The following is a 19,216-nucleotide window of genomic DNA, read 5'->3' on the forward strand; positions in this document are numbered from 1 at the left end:
GAACCCAGGCTCTTTGGCCCCAAAGTTCATTTGCTTTTCCATGGCTGTGCTGCTTCTCAGGTCCCGCAGGCTGCCCTCACTCTGTGGTCTCAGCATCCCACAGTGTTTTAAAGAGTCATTCTAGGGCTGGGCGCGGTGGCTCACACCTGTAATCTCAGCACTTTGGGAGGCTGACGTGGGTGGATCACGAGGTCAGGAATTCGAGACCATCCTGGCCAAGATGGTGAAACCCCGTCTCTACTAAAAATACAAAAATTAGCCGAGCACGGTGGTGGGTGCCTGTAATCCCAGATACTCAGGAGGCTGGGACAGGAGAATTGCCTGAACCCAGGAGGCAGAGGTTGCAGTGAGCTGAGACCCTGCCACCGCACTCTAGCCTGGGCGACAGAGCAAGACTCTGTCTCAAAAAAAGAAAAAAAAAAAAAAAACAGAGTCATTCTGAGGCAGGAAAACAGGGTCTGGAGGCAGGGAACATAAGGCTGATTCACACTTCAGCTCTGACAGAAAATATCCTCTCCATAGGCGTACACTGGCTGTAAATGACTTTGTAACTTTACTTCATCCTCTTCATTTACATAAGACATATTCCAAGTAGAGGGTATTTAAACTCCCCGAAATTCTGTAACAGGGCCTTTGAGCCCCTATGCTCAGGCCCACTCCCGCACTGTGGCGTGAATTTTCATTTTCAATAAATCCCTTCATTTCTTCCTTGCTTTGTGCGTTTTGTCCAATTCTTTGTTCAAGGCATCAAGAACCTGAACACCCTCCACTGTTAATTCTTTATGTCGAAACTGCATCTCTCATGTTGGGGATTAATCCTCTTCCCTCTCGGTCTGTCCTTAACTGTGACGGAGGCTGTCTGAGAGTCACCAAAGCCCTCCGGAGGACAGTAAAAGTCTTCTTGAGAAGACAGGACACAGGCCTCAGGGCAGCAAACTCCCATCCTGCCCAGGGGACAATGGAGCCAAACAGATGGGTCCCAGAGGCCTGACCTCTTGTGAATCTGTGTTTATGGCAGGTGCTCCCGCAGGGACAAATGCCAACAGGCCTGGGAACCCAATCGATTTGCTGCCAGCATCAGCCAGTGTGTGAGCCTCGCAGTGCATCCCAGCAGCATCTCAGTATCTGAGCACAGCCGGTTGGTAAGTAACTCATCCAGGGGCATGGGGAGAGGGAACACAGTGCATGCACCTGTGTGGGTGTGCTCCATTCACGCTTGCACAGGTATCTGTAAATTGATCAGACTTTAAATCCAGTAAGGAGACTTTATGTTTATATCAAACGTATGGCAATGCCTATTGTAAAGAGCATAGTCGTTCTCCAGTTTCCCTGCAAATTCATTACCCATTGATCTGTTTTGTAAACCTAGATTTTGCATTTAGTAACAAACATCTGCAACATAATGCAATCCAATACCGAAAAACACATTCTTTAGTATCTGCTGTATTTACAATTCTTCACTCACTGCACTCTTACAGAACTCTGCGAGTTGCGTGTGTGTGTGTGTGTGTGTGTGTGAGAGAGAGAGAGAGAGAGGAGAGAGGAAAGAATAAGAGCAAGAAAGAGACTCCCTCAATTCGAAGTCAGTGTATGCTTAAAGAGAGTATTAAAGAGAATAAAATAGCCTTTAACTATCTGTCAAGGAACAACCCAAAATATTTCATGTCCTCAGGCCCTGCATTATTATTTCATTGTGAAGGTTTTATGAGCATTCACGAATGTTAATTAGTTAATGAACCTTCCAGGATTTCAGTTCATTCATCCCCACCAGGAGCTTTTGGCTCCAAGGGAGCTGAGGAAACAAACAGGAGAGTTTGTTGGCCCCATGTCTCTTGGCCCCATGGAAACGAAACTGGGGCAGAGATTCAGCAGCAAACAAATGTATGGAAAGGCTAGGTGATGCCCACTGAGACTGAGAAACCCACTGCAAATAACAGCACTGGGTATTGATAGGAAGACAGAGGGAAACCTACAGGCTGGGCATGGTGGCTCACGCCTATAATCCTAGCGCTTTGGGAGGCTGAGGTGGGGAGGGTTGCTTGAGCCCAGGAGCTCAAGACTAGCCTGGGCAACATAGTGAGACCCTGTCTTTACTAAAAATTTAAAAAATAAAACAAAGGGAAACCTACCTACGCCATCACGGTCCTCAACTTGGAGGCCACCGAGTTGTCATCACCATGAACCCTATGGGCACACCTCATGGGCAAAGGAAATCAGTGGCCTTTCTTACCTATTCAAATACCACTTAGATGCTGTATTGTGGTAATTTGAGTACAAACTCATTTAAAAGTGCAATGGATTTAGGGCAGCATTTTGCCATTGAATATTTTCTCAATCAGCAGATTCCTCAGAGAGTCTGTGGTATTTTTACTATTAAAAGTAGGGTCTTCAAATTCAAAAAAGCTGAAAACCGCTGGCCTAGATGATTGGAACCCATTGGTAATAGCAGACATCAAGCGGTTGGTGGCCACTTCTCTGATCCCCTGAGCTCCTTATGAACCTACTGGTCCATTCCAAGGGAGCTGCTAGAGAACAGAGAGCCCACATGGAACAGAGAAGCACAAACTCTAGGGAACACGCAGCCTTTAGAAGCAGCCTCTTGATGAATGACAGCCAAGGTGAGGAGCTAGCTATCTTCCACCAACCTAGTGAGCTCCTGGTAAACCTCCAGATTGGTGATATTTACTCCCATGAGCCACGGCTAAGGCCTTGTCTGTGAAGGGCTCGGCTCATGACTTGCTTTCAAGTTTGCGTGGTGCCTTGCAATTAATTTTCGTGTCAAAATGAACAGGGGCTTAGATGGATTTTGGTACCTTTCCCTCTAGCGCCCCCACCCCTAGGGCTTTCTGATGCTGGAGAAGATGGAAAAATTAATTAATAATAGTATTAATAAAGACCATTGACCCTGCACACATTGAATAATTTATGACTGTAACTTCAGTGTTCAAAGCTGGAAGACCACTTAGACCAACATCCTTCTTTTATAGATGAGGTCAGGGGAGCTCAGTGAGCAAAGTGGGTCACAGCAGGGCTGAGCCTGGAGCCCAGGTCTCCTGAGGTCTTTCTTTGGCATCATCTCTTTGCTCCTCCCACAGCTCAGCCTAGTAGTGAGTGATGCTCCTGATCTATCTGCGGGTATCGCCTGTGCCTTTGGGAACCTGACAGAGGTGGAGGGGCAGGTGTCCGGGAGCCAGGTCATCTGCATCTCACCTGGGCCCAAGGAAGTCCCTATCATCCCACTGGATCAAGGTAAGAAATATCTGCCATGACAGCCACAAATGAGGGGCTTCTCTACACTGAGGGATCCGGGGGTCACAAGAACTAGGCACAGAGTCTTCTTATACCAGATACTAATATTGGCTTAGACAACTTGTTTAAGTTTGAAAGCAAACTGTCATGCCCCAAAGTGAATTTCAGGAAGGAAAACACTTGCTCCGCTTTGAGTTAAGGCTGCACAGAACACAGCATCTTTCCAAATAGCTCGTCCCTCCCAGGAATGGAGTGGTTTCCATCAGTAGTTTTTTAGCAGGTCTCTCCACAGAACTGGGGGCTCAGACCTAATATTTCTGAAATCCTTTCAGTAATGGAACATGGCTGACCAAGGCAAGGGGCTCCGTGGAATCTGCTTCTTCCTCCCTGTGGGCAGAGGCAGTCTGGGTCTGAGGGGTGGGCTGGTATTTACCCAAAGAGGCTTCCTTGGGAGGAGAAGAGACGATTCAGGCAGGTTCCACATAGTATCTGCGTCCTAAGAGAGCCCTGTGGTGGCTTCATGACTTACATTTTATTTTTGTGGCTGTCCACTGGGTCCCCACGTTATTACCCAACCCCGTCCTTTTTTGTTTGTTTTTCCAGACTGGTTTGGGCTGGAGCTACAGCTGAGGTCCAAGGAGACAGGGAAGATATTTGTCAGCACCGAGTTCAAGTTTTACAACTGCAGTGCCCACCAACTGTAAGTGCTCATTAGAAAGGGTCTTGCTCTGGGTCTGGATGTGGGTATGGGGTTTCTTCCCCTTGATGCTAAGCTCCTTTAGGGCAGGAACCATGTTGTAGTCACCTCACAGTTTCCCCATGGGGCCTGACACTTTGTTTGGACAGAGTACACTGTACATAAATATTACCATATTAAACCAAATGGTATTTACTCTCTATAGTCTCTGAATCCTTGGATGCCACCCCAACATGCCTAACCCCCAACTCTTAGGCCAAGATAGTAAAAAGAGGGTCAGAGAACAGGAACCATAAAAAAAGTTCTTCATTGTCCATCACTTGGTGGTGACTTTGAAGGTAGGGGCTGACAGTGAGTGGAGTACGGACATGTCACCCACAACCAGATGAAGAGAGACTCCGAGATAGCGACTCGGCTATGCACACAGTCCCCCACGGAGGAGAAGCAGGGAAGGGGGAAAGTAGCCTCTCTCAGCACATGATAAAAAGACCTGGATGGGGAGGTGGAGCAGAGGCCTTCACTCCATCGTTTTTTAAATCCATCCTTCAATATTTTCAAGAGGAAGGGAAACCGGCCGGGCGCGGTGGCTCACGCCTGTAATCCCAGCACTTTGGGAGGCCGAGGCGGGCGGATCACGAGGTCAGAAGATCGAGACCATCCTGGCTAACACGGTGAAACCCCGTCTCTACTAAAAATACAAAAAATTAGCCGGGCGTGGTGGTGGGCGCCTGTAGTCCCAGCTACGCAGGAGGCTGAGGCAGGAGAATGGCGTGAACCCCGGGGGGCGGAGCCTGCAGTGAGCCGAGATCGCGCCACTGCACTCCAGCCTGGGCGAAAGAGCGAGACTCCGTCTCAAAAAAAAAAAAAAAAAAAAAAAGAGGAAGGGAAACCAGACAGGCCAAACCACAGCCTTCAGTGGGGCTTGACTTTAGTTCTGCGGACCTCACCAGCCATTCCAGCAGCTGAATGCCTGCCAATTGGTGCCCACACGCTATGAGACCCCACAACTGTGTGAGAAGCTGGGAACATTTCACAAGGAAAAAGCAGAAATGGAGGGAGTGAAACCCCTACTTAGTTTCTGCTGATCCTCTCTGGTAGAGAAACTGAGACCCTTTCCACAGAAGCTGGGAACTCATACACCATTTGGTTTAGAAAGAAGAAAACACAGGCCTCTGTAATAGAGCCACATAATGGTCATAGGACCAAAAACCCTGGACATTCAGCAAGGGGAGAGGTCAATCAACAGCTCCATATCAGAGGAGGCAGTGATTCGGAATGTTTACGGACTCATCCTTCCCATTGCCCAGGGCAGGAACCACTTGGGATCCACATCGCAGTCAGGTCTTCAGGGGTATCCAGTCTGTAGGGTCCAGGCTATGGGCATGAAGGACTCAGCAATCAAGATGGGGAGAGGGTCTGTTTGCAGCTAAACCCTAAAGGAATCTTTAGTCATTAGAAGAGGCAAATAAGCTAGTCCTTATTCTCCATTTTTCTGAACTTGATTTTCATAATTAGAATAATCTTCTGGAGTTCTTTGGTCTCTACATTAGTCAAGGAAGGAGCCCCATTGGGACAAATAAATAGATGTACTGAGAAAGACAGAACAAGTGATAAAAATGGCCTGGTGGGAACCAGAGAGGGCAGAAAGGGACTGAAGCGGAAATAGACAAAGCTGCCCTCTAACCACTGCATTTGAATCCCAGCAAACCCTGCTTTGGGAATGGCAAGCATCTTGGTGACAGAACCTCTTACCTCCTTCTCAAACTCCAACATGGTGGTGATGGAATCCATTGTTTGTGAGAGCAATCTTATCTCCATGGCAACACAGTATGATGTCACCACTTTCAAAGATGTATTGCTATGGCAACACAGATGCTGTCACAGGCAGCAAGTTTTAACAGAAAAAAAAAAAAAAAGCAGGTCTCCTTGACAGCAAAGATTCCATTTTAATGCCAAACACTGCCTCTCTTGCCCTTCTCTACTGGAATTCAGTTAAAATTCGTGGAATCAAGTATAGTCCCCTCCTTTTAATAATTTACTTTAATAAAAATAAACTGAGGTCCACAGAAAGATTAGTGCTACGTGAAGGTCACAAAAATAGCCAGCGGAAGAGCCACATCTAGCTAGAGCCCCAATAACCATCTTCCTTAGGCCCTTGGTCCATTTTCATTATTTAATTGCTGAATCATAAGATGTTACCAAGAACCAGTCTATCTGAGAGTACATGAGATAGCATGAAGCTCAGAAACTAAAAAAGTCTGGGCAATGGAGAGTGGGATAAAAATGCTCTGAATGGGAAGATGAAGTATAAATGGGCTAACCAACCCAACATACTATGGCCTGTGAGCCGGTGACCCCTGGATCAAGCCTCAACCACCCAAATGTAATCAGAGCCCCACCAGGTGGCGCCAGACTGCAGACCTGGTCCTGTCTATTGCAGATTGGCCTAGCAGTGAAAGACTAGAGTAGCGGGGCTGCGAGGAGGAGCAAGACTAACCCCACCTACAAAACCTATTTCCATTACAATGACCTAATCACACACAGAGAGCCGAAAGAATATACACAGTCTCCAGGTGAAACCGGAAGGAAAGAAGTGCTCACCCTGGCAAGAAAAGCACATACCACACACATATCCTACTGTTCCATGCCTGGGGGAGTGGGACAAAGTTACTACTTAATACTGTTAGCTCCCCCAAGCCCAATAACACAGATGATATAAACCAATTGTTAACACTCAAATGTTATTTAAGAGGTTGAAATAACAGGTAATTTAAGCGCTTGACAATAATACTCACATTTAGCATGGCATTTTTCAAAACCATTTTCTATACATTATCTCATTTGACACCAAACAGCCCTGTGCCGTAGACAGGAATGTTTTATTACAGGTAGATGAAGATACTCCAATTCAGAGGGTGAAGTGACTTACTCAGTGTGACCCCAGTGGCAGCGGCAGAAGCAAGTCTAAAATCAGATCTGCCCAATTCCTGTCCCTGTGCTCTGTCGGCTACCCTGTCTTTACAAGCAGTGAAATATTGGGAAATGTTTAGCTACCAGCATTCAGAAGAAAACCTAGTTTGCAGCATTGCCAAATTCTGTGGTGCAACTATTTCCACCACGGCCGATTTCAAACTACCACCATGATGTCTATCAGCTTGCAAAATTCCTGAAAATGTGAATAATCCGTTCTCATGAGCTTATACAAGCACACCCCTGCTTTGTAAGTTATACTCTTATCTGGTCTCGTTTTCTTTCCAATTTTCTGTTCCCATGAATATGATGGATGGAGAATCCACAATTCTCGGTGCTAGAGGATGGCCCACCAGTCTTCCCTCCTGAGAATGAGACTAGGATTTAAACACAGGTTAACAGACTTCTATCATGACACATGCCACCTTCCCTCTTTGTTCTCTTCTCTTTGCCTCTCACCATCTCTGTCCTTGCAGGTGCCTGTCCTGTGTCAACAGCGCCTTCCGCTGCCATTGGTGCAAGTACCGCAACCTCTGCACTCATGACCCCACTACCTGCTCCTTCCAAGAGGGCCGAATCAATGTTTCAGAGGTAAGAAGGGCTTACCCTAACATGGCAATGTTCCCAGTGAGTCTGAGTGGCCCCTCCCTCTTTAGATGGTCAGTCCAATGGCTTGGCCATTTTCTTGCCCTGGCCCATCTTGGCTGTCTTGCCAGAAATTCTGCATGCTAGAAAGCCCTGTTATTATAAAGCTCAAAAAAGTAGCAGCAAATGACCCCAGAGGCAGAGGCTATGTCTACTAGACTCCTAAGACTGTATGCATTCAAAAGCTTGGAGGTAACTGGGGGTTGAGACTGAAAGCTTAGAGGAAACATATTCAACCAAACAGACTCCCTGGTCTAGAAGAGTGTAGTGAATGGCATTTATTCTTTGAGTCTAGCCCTTTGCTTGGCTGCAGACATAGTCTAGTTCAATAGAACATTCACTCTCAACCATTCTTTCATGCCAACTTCTCTTCCAACTCTAAAATTCAATGATTCTTTGACTCTGATGTATAACTGGGTGGGTGGCCTTGTAGAAAGTGAGAAAAATTCAGCTAGTAAAAAGAACCAGGCGTTGCTAAAAGTCCTGTTTTATTATACAGTCGAAGCTCCGTCCCTAAAGCCTGACCCACCTTTGTTATTAACACAGTGAAATACCAAATTGCTTATCTTTCTAATGGGTATTCCATTCAATGATTATTCACTGATGGTGACTTTCTTACATATTCATAGCATATCTTAGGACAGTGAAGCCGGCTTGCTCAGTCTCCCTTTCTTGTGTCAAAAGCTTTTCATACCCCAGGGTGGCCAGTTGGATTTGAACAACTATAGAGACCTTATGTAGTCGCCCACATGCACGTGTGCGTATACACATATTTCTTACTCTATTTTTTAGAAAATCCAAAAATGGTAATAAGTGACAACGTAGTATTTTTATATACTACTATAGTCTTTTTTTTTTTTTTTTTTTTTTTTTTTGATACGAAGTCTCGCTGTGTCGCCAGGCTGGAGTGCAATGGCGTGATCTCTGCTCACTGCAACCTCTGTCTCCTGGGTTCAAGCGATTCTGTTGCCTCAGCCACCTGAGTAGCTGGGACTACAGGGGCATGCCACCATGCCAGCAAGTTTTTGTATTTTTAGTAGAGACAGGGTTTCACCATGTTGGCCAGGATGGTCTTGATCTCTTGACCTCATGATCCACCTGCCTCGGCCTCCCAAAGTGTTGGGGTTACAAGTGTGAGCCACTGAGCCCTGCCTACTATAGCCTTTCTATACACACTTCCTCTTGCTCTAGACTACAAGCTCCTTGAAGGCAAGGACTACATCTTATCTTTAAATCTTCAATGTCTTACTTAGCAAATGTTTGTAGAATGCATGCGTGAAAGAATGGATGAACCAATGACCTCTATTTAAATCCCATTGATGGCAATTGTGTCAACTTGTCTAAGATTTCAAGTAATGGAATCTCGTGTCTTCTAATCTTGATAGCAGTGCTGGTTGCTTCCGTGGCTAAACATAAGAAAATAGACTCTGAAAGGTTTCTCAAACACATGCCCCTTTGAACTCTTCTTAGTTTATGAAACAACAGGTGTTATGTTCAGTCAGAAAAATGGAATTTGCCTGTCTTTAAAGGGAGAAACATAGATGCCACAGGTGGCTTTTCAAACAGACCCATCTACAGGTGCCTCAGCATGACGAAACCAGGCATCTAGTGCCCTGAGAACCTTTCAGAAAAGCATTTTCCTCTAGCCAGTTGGTATGCTTTGATGCAGCTGGCCTAAAAACCCTACGCCAGCCTTCCTGGACACTGGAGATTAACTCCAGCCCTGGAATTCTGCAAGGGTATGAAACTGCTTTGGGGGCAGTCCTTTCACTCGAAGAAAAGGACAGAGTTGCAGGGAGAGGTGGGAGTGGGCACCACAGCTTGGGAGCCAATGGAAGAATCGCTTAGAGGGGCAGACCTAGCTAGGAACAGCAGAGCCACCATGGGAGGCCTGGGCAGGGGTGAAGTCTGGGCAGTGAGAGAGTATGAGACACAGTCTCAGAAACTAACCTTGACATGGGCCACTTGGAAAGTTCCTTAATAAAATAGACTGAGGTGGCCCCCAGGACACACAGAGATTGGGTGAAGTACAAATCTAGACAAGAAAGAGCAGCTGCTCCACTTTCTCCTGAGGCTACCCACCTCAGGCCAAGAGAAGCCCAAAGCCAAGCCTGACAGCGACCTGCAGCTGGAGCAAGGGCATGCGAGTGTCACTCAAAGCAAGATAAATAAACTCTGCTGGGGTGTGTGTGGAGGCCAGAGAGCTGAGCCCCTGCAGGCTAATTGGAAGCAGGCCCGGCTTTCCTCACACCGTTCAGAAGTCACTGAAATACAGCTCCCTCTCAGCCATGGATGAGAGATTCAACATTCCAGAGCTGGGCCAAGAGAAGCTGTGGCCTGCCTCCCTGCAACTCGGGATTAAATTAATACCAAAAGGGACCTGGGGGCAAACCCAGAGACTCCCCACCTCCTTTTTGTTTCGTTTTCTGTTCATTGATGTCTGTGCCTTAGGGTTAGAGAAGAGCAGTCCCCTTTGTCTCCCTTCATCTCCCCATTGCCCTGAGTAGGAATGGTGTACAGCTGCTCTCTTATGCTCGTGTGCATTGGTCCCTGGCATGGCCCCAGGGATCGGCTGTCCGGAGGACTGTGAGGGAAGCCCAGACTCCATCCAGCTCCCACCTTTGCTCAGGAAAGGAAACAGGATGCAGATTCCCAGCGAGGTTGCCAGGGCTACTTCCGGGGCTTCCTAAAATACTGCTTTAGCTCTTAACCACAGCCAGCCACATGTTCCTTTTCAGCAAACAGCAGCCAGACCCCATTCTTTTCTGTCCGAAGTTCTGCTTTAGAAGAACCCCATCCCTGAAACTTTGAGGAACAGCAAAGATGCACATGCCCAACTTGAGTAAGGTTTCCCTTACTCTCTCAGGCATCCCAGCTGATATTTTCATGTAGTTTGGGGAACTAGAATCCCCTGGATTTCCAGGTAACTGGAAATCCCTTAGCTGTCTCTTTAGGGGTTCCTAGAATATCTCTTTTAGAATTCCAGTAAGCCTCCCTTCCCAACTTTGAATCAAAATTTTATGTCTGTCTGCTTCCTAGAAACAATATATAACTGATTAGCTCCATTGATTAATATAGCAACATTAATGTATCACACATTTATAATTTCTTCACATGTGCCAGGAGTTCTCAAAGTGTGCCCAGGGACCGGCAGCATCAGCATCACCTGGGAACTTATAGAAATTCAAATTCTTGGGCCCCATCCCAGATGAGGCTAAAGATTGAGAACCACTGACATTTGGCATTTCAATGGATTCTCACAACAGCCCTGCAATTTCATATAATTTATATTTGACATCTGTAGTAACCAGAATGCTAGAAATTTCGGGTTTTTGCCCAAGGCTACAGAGAACTCAGGCATCCAAAAAAGCTGAGTACAGTATGTTTTCTACAGAAAATCAGGGCCCATGAGCTTTGTTTCCATGGTCACAGCCACACTTGCTGGCCTGACTTCCACCTGGTCCTTTGCTATTGGTCATGAGGGTTCAGGCTATGGATGGACCAGCACAAATCCAACTCCACAGATGGAGAAACTGCCCATAGAAGATGGGTCAGTGGTGCCATTTCCAGATAAAAAGACAGCCAGCATATGAGGTAAATCTGCCCACATCTTTCCAGAAGGCTGATGGACCAATTCCATGCTTAGGCTTGACAATGAAGAACAGCTGTGCTAGAGCGCATGCAATTCAAAAATAAAAATATTAGTACTTATTATATATGCAGCATATATATAATTTAACCTTAAGTACTCTATGAAGTGGATTATATTATAGATGAATAGACTGAGGCTTAAATAAGTTAAACAGCTTTCCTAGGATCATCAAATAAATGCAGAAATTAGGATTCAGAGACAATTTTTCAAGCTGACCTTGAATAAGTGAAAGTCCACTGATTCTGCATTCATACATACACGCACACACAAAACCAATAGGCGGTAATATTAACAATTGTTAATCCAGCATATTACCACTTACAACACACATTGATATTCCTGTTTCATGCAATCTAGCTTTGTCAGATATTATTGGCACCATTTTATAGATGAGGAAACTGACTTTCAATTAAACCATCTGTCAAGCTCTCTTAAGGTAATGAGTCAGAACTTTCCAGCGCTCAGAGCACAGCAGATCTCTCTTGGGGTCCCCCCAGATCTCTTCCTCCCTGAGCCAGATCAGGCTGTGACATGGTGTTAGCAAACGGGTGTGCACAGGAGGATGTATGGCTTTCAGCTTTTAAAGCTCATCTCCCTCCATGGCTAAACCAGGCCTAGTGAGATGTAGATACATAAATATCTCCTTTATGCCCTGTCCCAGGGGAAAGATAGAACCGAATAAATCCGATTAGCTTCCCAGGATGCTGGCTGCTCTCTCTTTGAAGTTCAGTGGGTGAAGATAATGCCATTTCCACATGGGAGAAGTCGCTTCAGAGGGCTAAAGGGTCCCCAGCACAGAACACTGGCAGAGCACAGCTGAACAGGTGGGCAGTGTGAGCCCAGGACTCATAGGGCTCCTACACCAGGGTCCCTGCTCTCCCTGCAGCTATGCTTCCTCTTCCCCAGCCTACCGCCACTCCTGGGGTATTCCTACAAGTTTAAGTCTTGGTTTAAACTAAGATTGCTGCTGAGAAGGTGATCCTGGCTCCAGTTGGCCTGGAGACAGAGGAGAAAGAAGATGATCCAAAGAGATCACTCAGAAGGCTGTGAGGATCCGCGGTAGCAATCAGTATTTTAAGAATGTGAACAACAGTCTTAACATTCTGCAGGAAAAGCATCTTAGGATGATTTGCTTTCTTGTTCATAGGACAGGTACTGTATGTGTATGTACACATGTTTGTGCCTGTGTGTGTGTGTATACCTACAGAAGCAAACAGGTTGCAAGGGGCCTCACTGTATCTGATTAAACCCTTCACCATCCTCAAGCCCCACAGATATTGAAGTTTCAATAACTTGGCAATTGTATGGGATGCCTGTCTCCTCCACCCACTTTCAGCCCTTACCGCTGCAATTTCCACCCAAGATTCACAGATCCTTCATGAATATACTCACCCGAATCATCTCACAACCCAAAAGGCCTGTATCTTCCCATTTCCCAAGATGAAGAAAGCATACCTGGGGCACCAACCACTTCTTTCCTTTGCCTTAGAGAATAGAAGGGAAAAAATCCTATTCTTTCTGACCTGAGAGCAATTGCCAAATAAAGAAACAAAGCATAAGACATTCATTTTCTACTAGGGCAATCTTGGGGCCTAGGTCAGCATTTGGGAAGACCCTAATTGTTACCCTTAAATTTCATTCTAAAAAGTCTGAAACAGCAGACCATGGGAAATTTCCTAAAATTCTAGAATCCCTTAAAAAAAAAAAAAACTCACATAATAGTACTCATAAAGTCTACTCATGATTCTCCAACCTCCAGGCTAGACTGGACTTAGCCTAGCCAAAAAGATGAAAGTGTGTGTGTGTGTTACATGTAGGTAACATATGTGTTATATATAGGTATTACACATAACATCTATATAAAAGTATACTTTTTTTGGTCCAAGTTAAAAGGATTCAACAATCTTTTTTTACTAACCCCAGACATCATACTTCCAAAAGCACATCTTTAAGATCCTGCTACTGAAATTTGAATTTGTTGTCTAAGCTCATTAGAGATGAAAAACAACTGCTCATCATTTACAATTCATCAGCTGGTTCGGAGTAAGAAAATCTCTCTCTCTTTCTCTCTGTCTCTCTCTCTCTCTGTCTGTCTCTCTCTCTCTCACAAACGCACACACATACACACACACACACACACACACGCACACAGAGAGAGAGAGAGAGCGAGAGAGACCATTATACCCCAACCTTATTTCTAACTTAAATTCTAACATTAGATTTGATGCAGATTTTTTAGCTGCTAACAGGAAGTGTTATCTCCTTTTCTATGAGATGCCTGGGCTTCCCTAAAGTGGTGCTCATCTTTTTTTTTTGGCTATAAATATATGAAAGAGTCTGTCAAGAGTGCCTGCAGGGAATGAAAGTAAAAGTGCAGTAAAGAGCAAGTTTATGAGTTGGCAGCTTGAGTGACTGGCTCCTAAACAGGGACCCATCTGTTCTGGGGTTGCCTTGTGATTCTCTCTCATGGAAGCCCTGCCTGCCTGGAGTCCTCACGTGCAGGTGGCTAGCTGACAAGGGATGACACCGGTGAGCCTGCAGGTGTGTCCAGACCCTCTTAGGTAGGTTTCTGTGCAGAATTTCCCCCCGATCCGGCTCTTCATAAATTGTCAGTAGTAAATTGTCCTTAGTAAATGTGGACATGCCACTTTAGAAATCATGTGACTCCAAAACCTATGACTATTTCCAACTCCAGCTTTTGGGAACCAAATGCCTTCTCAAGTCTCTTCAAGTCCAGAAGGCAGGCTTTACCTCATCTCTAAAGAATCTACAAAGTTGGAGCTAAAAAAAAAAAAGATTTTTCACAAGTTGCTTTATTTTATTTTCTATTTACCCTCCCACAAGCAATGACTATGTCCATTACATGTCAAGCACTGGCAGAAAGACTGGGGAGATGGAGGTGAGTAAGATGCAGCCTAATTCTCAAGAAGCTCACAGCCCAGTGAGGAAAGCAAATCAAGAAATTGTAATTCTGTGGGTCAAAAGCAATCATGGGTGAATATTCATAACCTATCCTGAAGCCAGTGCAGGGACAGGGTCAGGAACGGCCTTGCAGAGAAGAAACGGGGCTGAGTTTGAAGGCTGATTAAGAGGTAATCAATTACTAATTCTCAGAGAAGGTGATGATTAAAAAAACCATAAAAGTAAAAGAAGAGGTAATCAACTAGAAGAGGGGCTGAAGCAGGGCAGCAGCAGGAGGAAGACAGGCAGGCATGAGTGTTTCTGATAGACGGAAAAGCATGTTCAAAGGGCCAGAGGCAGATCCCGTAAGGGAGACGGCATCTCAGAGTTAACCATACATTCAGTGTGGCTGGACTATTATGTGCAAGAACCACAGAGTTCAGAGGGAGTTAGGCAAGGGCCAGATGCTGAACGGCTTGCAAGTGGGGACCAGAGAAAAGAAGCAACAGCCCGAGCCACACCGTGACAAGAAGCGGCCACAGGAGATTCCGTGTGTGAGGCCATGCCAGCGTTACACAAGGCTTCTTAATTATTGCATTTGCCATTAGGAGGACAATATTTTTGTCATTGAACATGTCCTACACCTTGTAGGAAGTCCAGCAATCCTGGCCCCTGGCATCAATGCCAGTAACACCCTCTGCAGGCCCTGTAGCAGCATCAGCCCCCAGACATTCCCAGAAGTTCCCCCTAAGAACCACTGCCCAGGAGAAGGGGACAGAAAAAGGGGAGCCTCCTGTGAGAATTTCCCTAGTGATTCCCTGTGGAGGTGGTTCCCACATCATCACTGCCAGGGGCTACCGGGCTCATCTTCCCGAGGAGAGAAGGAGAAAGAGGAGATTGGCCCAGTGGGGTGGCCTTTTGACCTCTGGTGGAGAACCAGCATCTAGTCATGGAGCTCCAGAAAATCAATCTCTGTTTCTCACCGTCTCTCTCTCATGGTCCTTCCCAAAGCCCCTCCCTACCAAGACTTTCTTTTTTGGTTTTGTTTTCCAAAGCAACATGGCATTCACGCAGGGCCTGGTAATGAAATGAGATTAAAAAAAAAAAAAAAAAAAAACACAGCAAGTGTTTAGAGTATTGCTGGGAGGGCTTGATCCACCTCCTGGCAAGCCCAGCTCAGCTAGGGCTGGGAAGCTGAAGCTGCCGATAACGGATGCCCCAGGCATCGACGTCGGACAATGCAATGGGCCGAGTATCTGGAGCTGGGAAACGAAATGAAACCCAGAGGTAGGGGTGCCAGGTTGGGGACAGGGACATGTGGAGGCTCTTTTATCCAGTGTCTCAGGAGATAAAATCCACAGCTTGCCACACTGTGCTTGAAAATTAATTCCTGAATTGTAACACACACAGCAGATACAGGACGACTTGTGGGACGGGGACGACAATATCAAAGCCCAGGAGCTAAGAGCGATTCCACTTTCCCTGCCCATTCCATGGGCCTTACATGAGGTAATATCCCGCTCTTGCGCAGCCCACCTGATACAAGAGGGGCCTGCCTGGCCCAGGCATGTAGGACAGCATGAACAGGGGACAGATGGAGCTTCTTCGTTTGTTCCCTCAGGACTGTCCCCAGCTGGTGCCCACAGAAGAGATCTTGATTCCAGTCGGGGAGGTAAAGCCAATCACTCTTAAGGCGCGAAACCTGCCCCAGCCGCAGTCCGGCCAGCGAGGCTATGAGTGTGTCCTCAACATACAAGGAGCCATCCACCGGGTCCCAGCCCTGCGCTTCAACAGCTCCAGCGTTCAGTGCCAGAACAGCTCGGTAAGAGAACTCAGGCTGGGCCCTGCCTGGAGCAGGGCTTCCTCTCACACTCGTGCTGGGGCCTCAGTGTGGCCAGCCCTGGCTTCCGGAGCCTCCCAGGTTCACAGGCTGAGCCCACATCCCCAGGGACGCAGGAGCCAGCCAGCACCCCAGCTGCTCAGCCAGAGCAGGGCAGGTGACTGGTGCCAGAGGAGACAGTTCTGTGAGGACCCTCATGGCAGACACTGAGATCTTTGTGCCCTTTCTGAAGTTGATTTTTTAAATTTTAATTCTTTTTATTTTTAATTTTTGTGAGTACACAGTAGGTGTATGTATTTATGGGCTACATGAGATGTTTTGATACAGGCGTGCAATGTCAAATAATCACATCATGGACCTTTCTGTAGTTGAAAGAGCACCTCTTTGTCTTCAGTGAAACTTGAACCAGAGCGAGTCAACTCCACCCTACACCCCATTCCCATCCCCGTTCAGGGAGTGAATAACCGGGAGGGTGCTCCACAGGTGAAAGCTGGAGAAGAGAGGAGCAGGAAGTGAGATGGGAGGAGGGGAGGTGGGAGGGGAGGGGAAGGAGGAAGCAGTGAATTTCAGGAGCAGCAAGGGTTAAACCAATCCTGAATGGCAGACAGAGAGCGTGAGGTGTTTAATTATAATACTAACCCCAAGAAGATCTTTTTATCTGCCAGCTCCCTGTCTCTGACTGTGGGGGGTCAGCTGGAGATGTGGGAGGGGAGGATGTGACAAAGGTGTTGAGGGAAGCTAATTCGCCTGGGAGAGATAAAGGGAATCTGGGCCTCTTATCAGGGAGCTGTCAGATTCCCAGGTCACAGGCGCTTGATAGAATTTGTAATCGGTTGAAGGCCGCCAAGCGCAAGGGGAAGGCAGGATGAGAAAGAAATGGGACACAACAAAGGGAGGCAGGGGGCAGGGGAGGGCGGGAGCAGAAGGCTGACAGTGACATGCCCTTCAGAGCTGAAGAGTAGGGGGTCAGGGAGATGCCCTGAAGTCTCCTTCACAGGGTGCCAGGACTGGCCACCCAGGGGTGTTATTTCTGAAGTGTGAAGGGCCTAAATGTCTTCTGTGGGATCAGCACAAGAGAGAACGTCACAGACTCCTGGCCACAGCTGGAGGACTTTAACGGTAGGGCTGATGAGATCTGTGCCTGGAAAGCTGTGGGCTGATGAGATCTGTGTCCGGAAAGCTATGGGCAATTCTCCCTAGTGGACCGTTGGCTAAAGTAAGGCTCATGCGGAAATAGAGGGCCACGGCAGGGGTTGGCCGGGTGACTGCTCGATGAGACTCTCGGCCTTACAAGAGTAGTAAGAGGGCATTAGCTCTGCCTCTGGAGACATATGGACTTTTTAGGGAGACACGTGAAAAGAGGCACAGCAGATCCTGGAAAGTGCCAGTGCAAGACAGAAAGTGGCAACACCAGGGGATGGACAGTTTGGGGCAGATCTGCAGGGTTGTGGGAGAGGACTCCTGGGGAAAATAGAGCTGAGCTGGGCTAGAAGAATACGGGTGAGTTAAAAGGATGGAGGTTGTAGGGAGAGGGTTGCATTCCTTACGAGATAGGAACTCAACAAAGACAGAGAGGGGCTTAAGAAGATGTGTTTAGAGAAAGGTAGATTCAAAGCTTTCCACAGGAGAGCAGTGGAGGAGAAAGCTGGAGGAGTCAGTTTGCATCTGATTATGCAGGGCACTGAATGCCAAGCTAGGAGGCTTGGGTGGGATTCTCTTGGCATTAGTGACTGGGATTCAGGGAAAGGGTGTCATAATAATCTGAGCAGCATGCAGGGTTTGCCTGCATCCCTGACCCCTGTGATAGAGAGCCACATGAGCCCCGTGCCTCTGCCCGTCTCCCTATAGTACCAGTATGATGGCATGGACATCAGCAATCTGGCCGTGGATTTCGCTGTGGTGTGGAATGGCAATTTCATCATTGACAACCCTCAGGACCTGAAAGGTAAGTGGCTACTTTCGGGTAGAAGTTTGATCTTTTCACGACCCCGGGAAAGACTGGGGCTAGAGGGATCAGAGCCAGCCAGCCGCGGTGCCATGAATAATACACTCCCTCTGTCAGCGGAACTCTTCAGAGGATCCTAAAGCAACATTTGGAGCCATCAAAGGAGTCCTGTTGGGAGCCCTGTTTTATTACAACCAGAGCATCCGCCGGGCGGCTGCCGGCCCATCCACGTTATTCTTTGGCTCCTGCAGGGTTTGAAGTGTCTGTGGAACCTGACCTAGGAAAACAGCAGGCAGGAACGTCCGGCTAGCTTCCCTGGAAATGGAGATATTGTTTCCAGTCAGGCTCTTGTTCCCCTGTCCTTGGCCCTGGTCACGATCACTGCACAAAGAGGGTTTTTAAGGCTGCTCTCCTGTTCCTGAGGTGGGCGGGAGAGAGCAGCATGCAGAGTCCAGCTCACATTAGGAGCAAAGAATTCAAGAAGGGGATCTGGCTGAAGAATGAGGGGTGCTCCATGAGGGTGACCCTTATTCATCATCCTATAAACCCATGTCGAGCTCCTCCCATGTGCCAGTTAGGCCCGACCCTCAGTGCAGCAAATACCAAGATTCCACCCTGCTCTCGAGAATGATAAAAGTGACTCTAATATGATGAGCACTCGTGATGGGTAGACACTCACTAAGTAATTTATTAGAGATTATTTTCCTTAAGCATCACAATAACTCTAAGAGGTATGTACTATTATTATTCTCATTTTCTAGATGAGGAAACTGAGACCCAAAGAGATTAAGAAATGGGCCACAGGTCAGATAGTAAGAGCTGGGATTGGAACTAAGACAGTCTAATTTCGGAGCTCGCAAACTGAGCCACGTCACTGTGAGGATTTGCTACTTAGGCCACTGTGGGATTTAAACTCCTTCCCCCCTGGAATATATTCCTATCCCCCACCCTCCTCCTACGCTCAGCCACAAGCCTTGCCACATGTCAGGTATCTAGGTTTGTCACAAGCCTCTGCTTCCACCTGATGGGTCAGCCAATGGAGACGGGGTAGGGGACAAGGCCATAGCAGGGGCTGCAAGTTTTTCAGCATCTTTAGGGCTGTAGCTCCCTGTCCCAGATGCTGCCATTAAAATCAAGGCTACTTAGTCTGGGAGAAAGGAACTGAGCCAGGAAGATTATTTTTTTCTATTTCTCCTCATACCCAGGCCAAACTTTCTCACTGCTAAAACATAGGAGACACTTTCCCTGCTGGGGATCTGGGCTTAGATCCCAGAGGTTGCCTTAGCACCTGGAGCTTAGAGAGCAGCCACATCCGAG

At 47.1% G+C, this 19,216-nt stretch overlaps 1 protein-coding gene across 1 annotated transcript in view; it reads left to right on the forward strand.

Annotated features, from left to right (window-relative positions):
* Positions 1-19,216, forward strand: part of PLXNA2 (plexin A2) — a 221,995-nt gene that overhangs the window by 143,647 nt on the left and 59,132 nt on the right. Inside the window, exons 6-11 of the mRNA XM_032137653.1 lie at positions 1,019-1,142; positions 3,096-3,249; positions 3,853-3,949; positions 7,393-7,507; positions 15,736-15,936; positions 17,803-17,899. Coding sequence (XP_031993544.1) covers positions 1,019-1,142; positions 3,096-3,249; positions 3,853-3,949; positions 7,393-7,507; positions 15,736-15,936; positions 17,803-17,899 — 788 coding nt within the window. The remainder of the gene's footprint in view (positions 1-1,018; positions 1,143-3,095; positions 3,250-3,852; positions 3,950-7,392; positions 7,508-15,735; positions 15,937-17,802; positions 17,900-19,216) is intronic.

The sequence above is a fragment of the Hylobates moloch genome, unplaced genomic scaffold (genome assembly GCF_009828535.3).
Source record: "Hylobates moloch isolate HMO894 unplaced genomic scaffold, HMol_V3 SCAFFOLD_18, whole genome shotgun sequence".
Lineage (NCBI taxonomy): Eukaryota > Metazoa > Chordata > Mammalia > Primates > Hylobatidae > Hylobates > Hylobates moloch.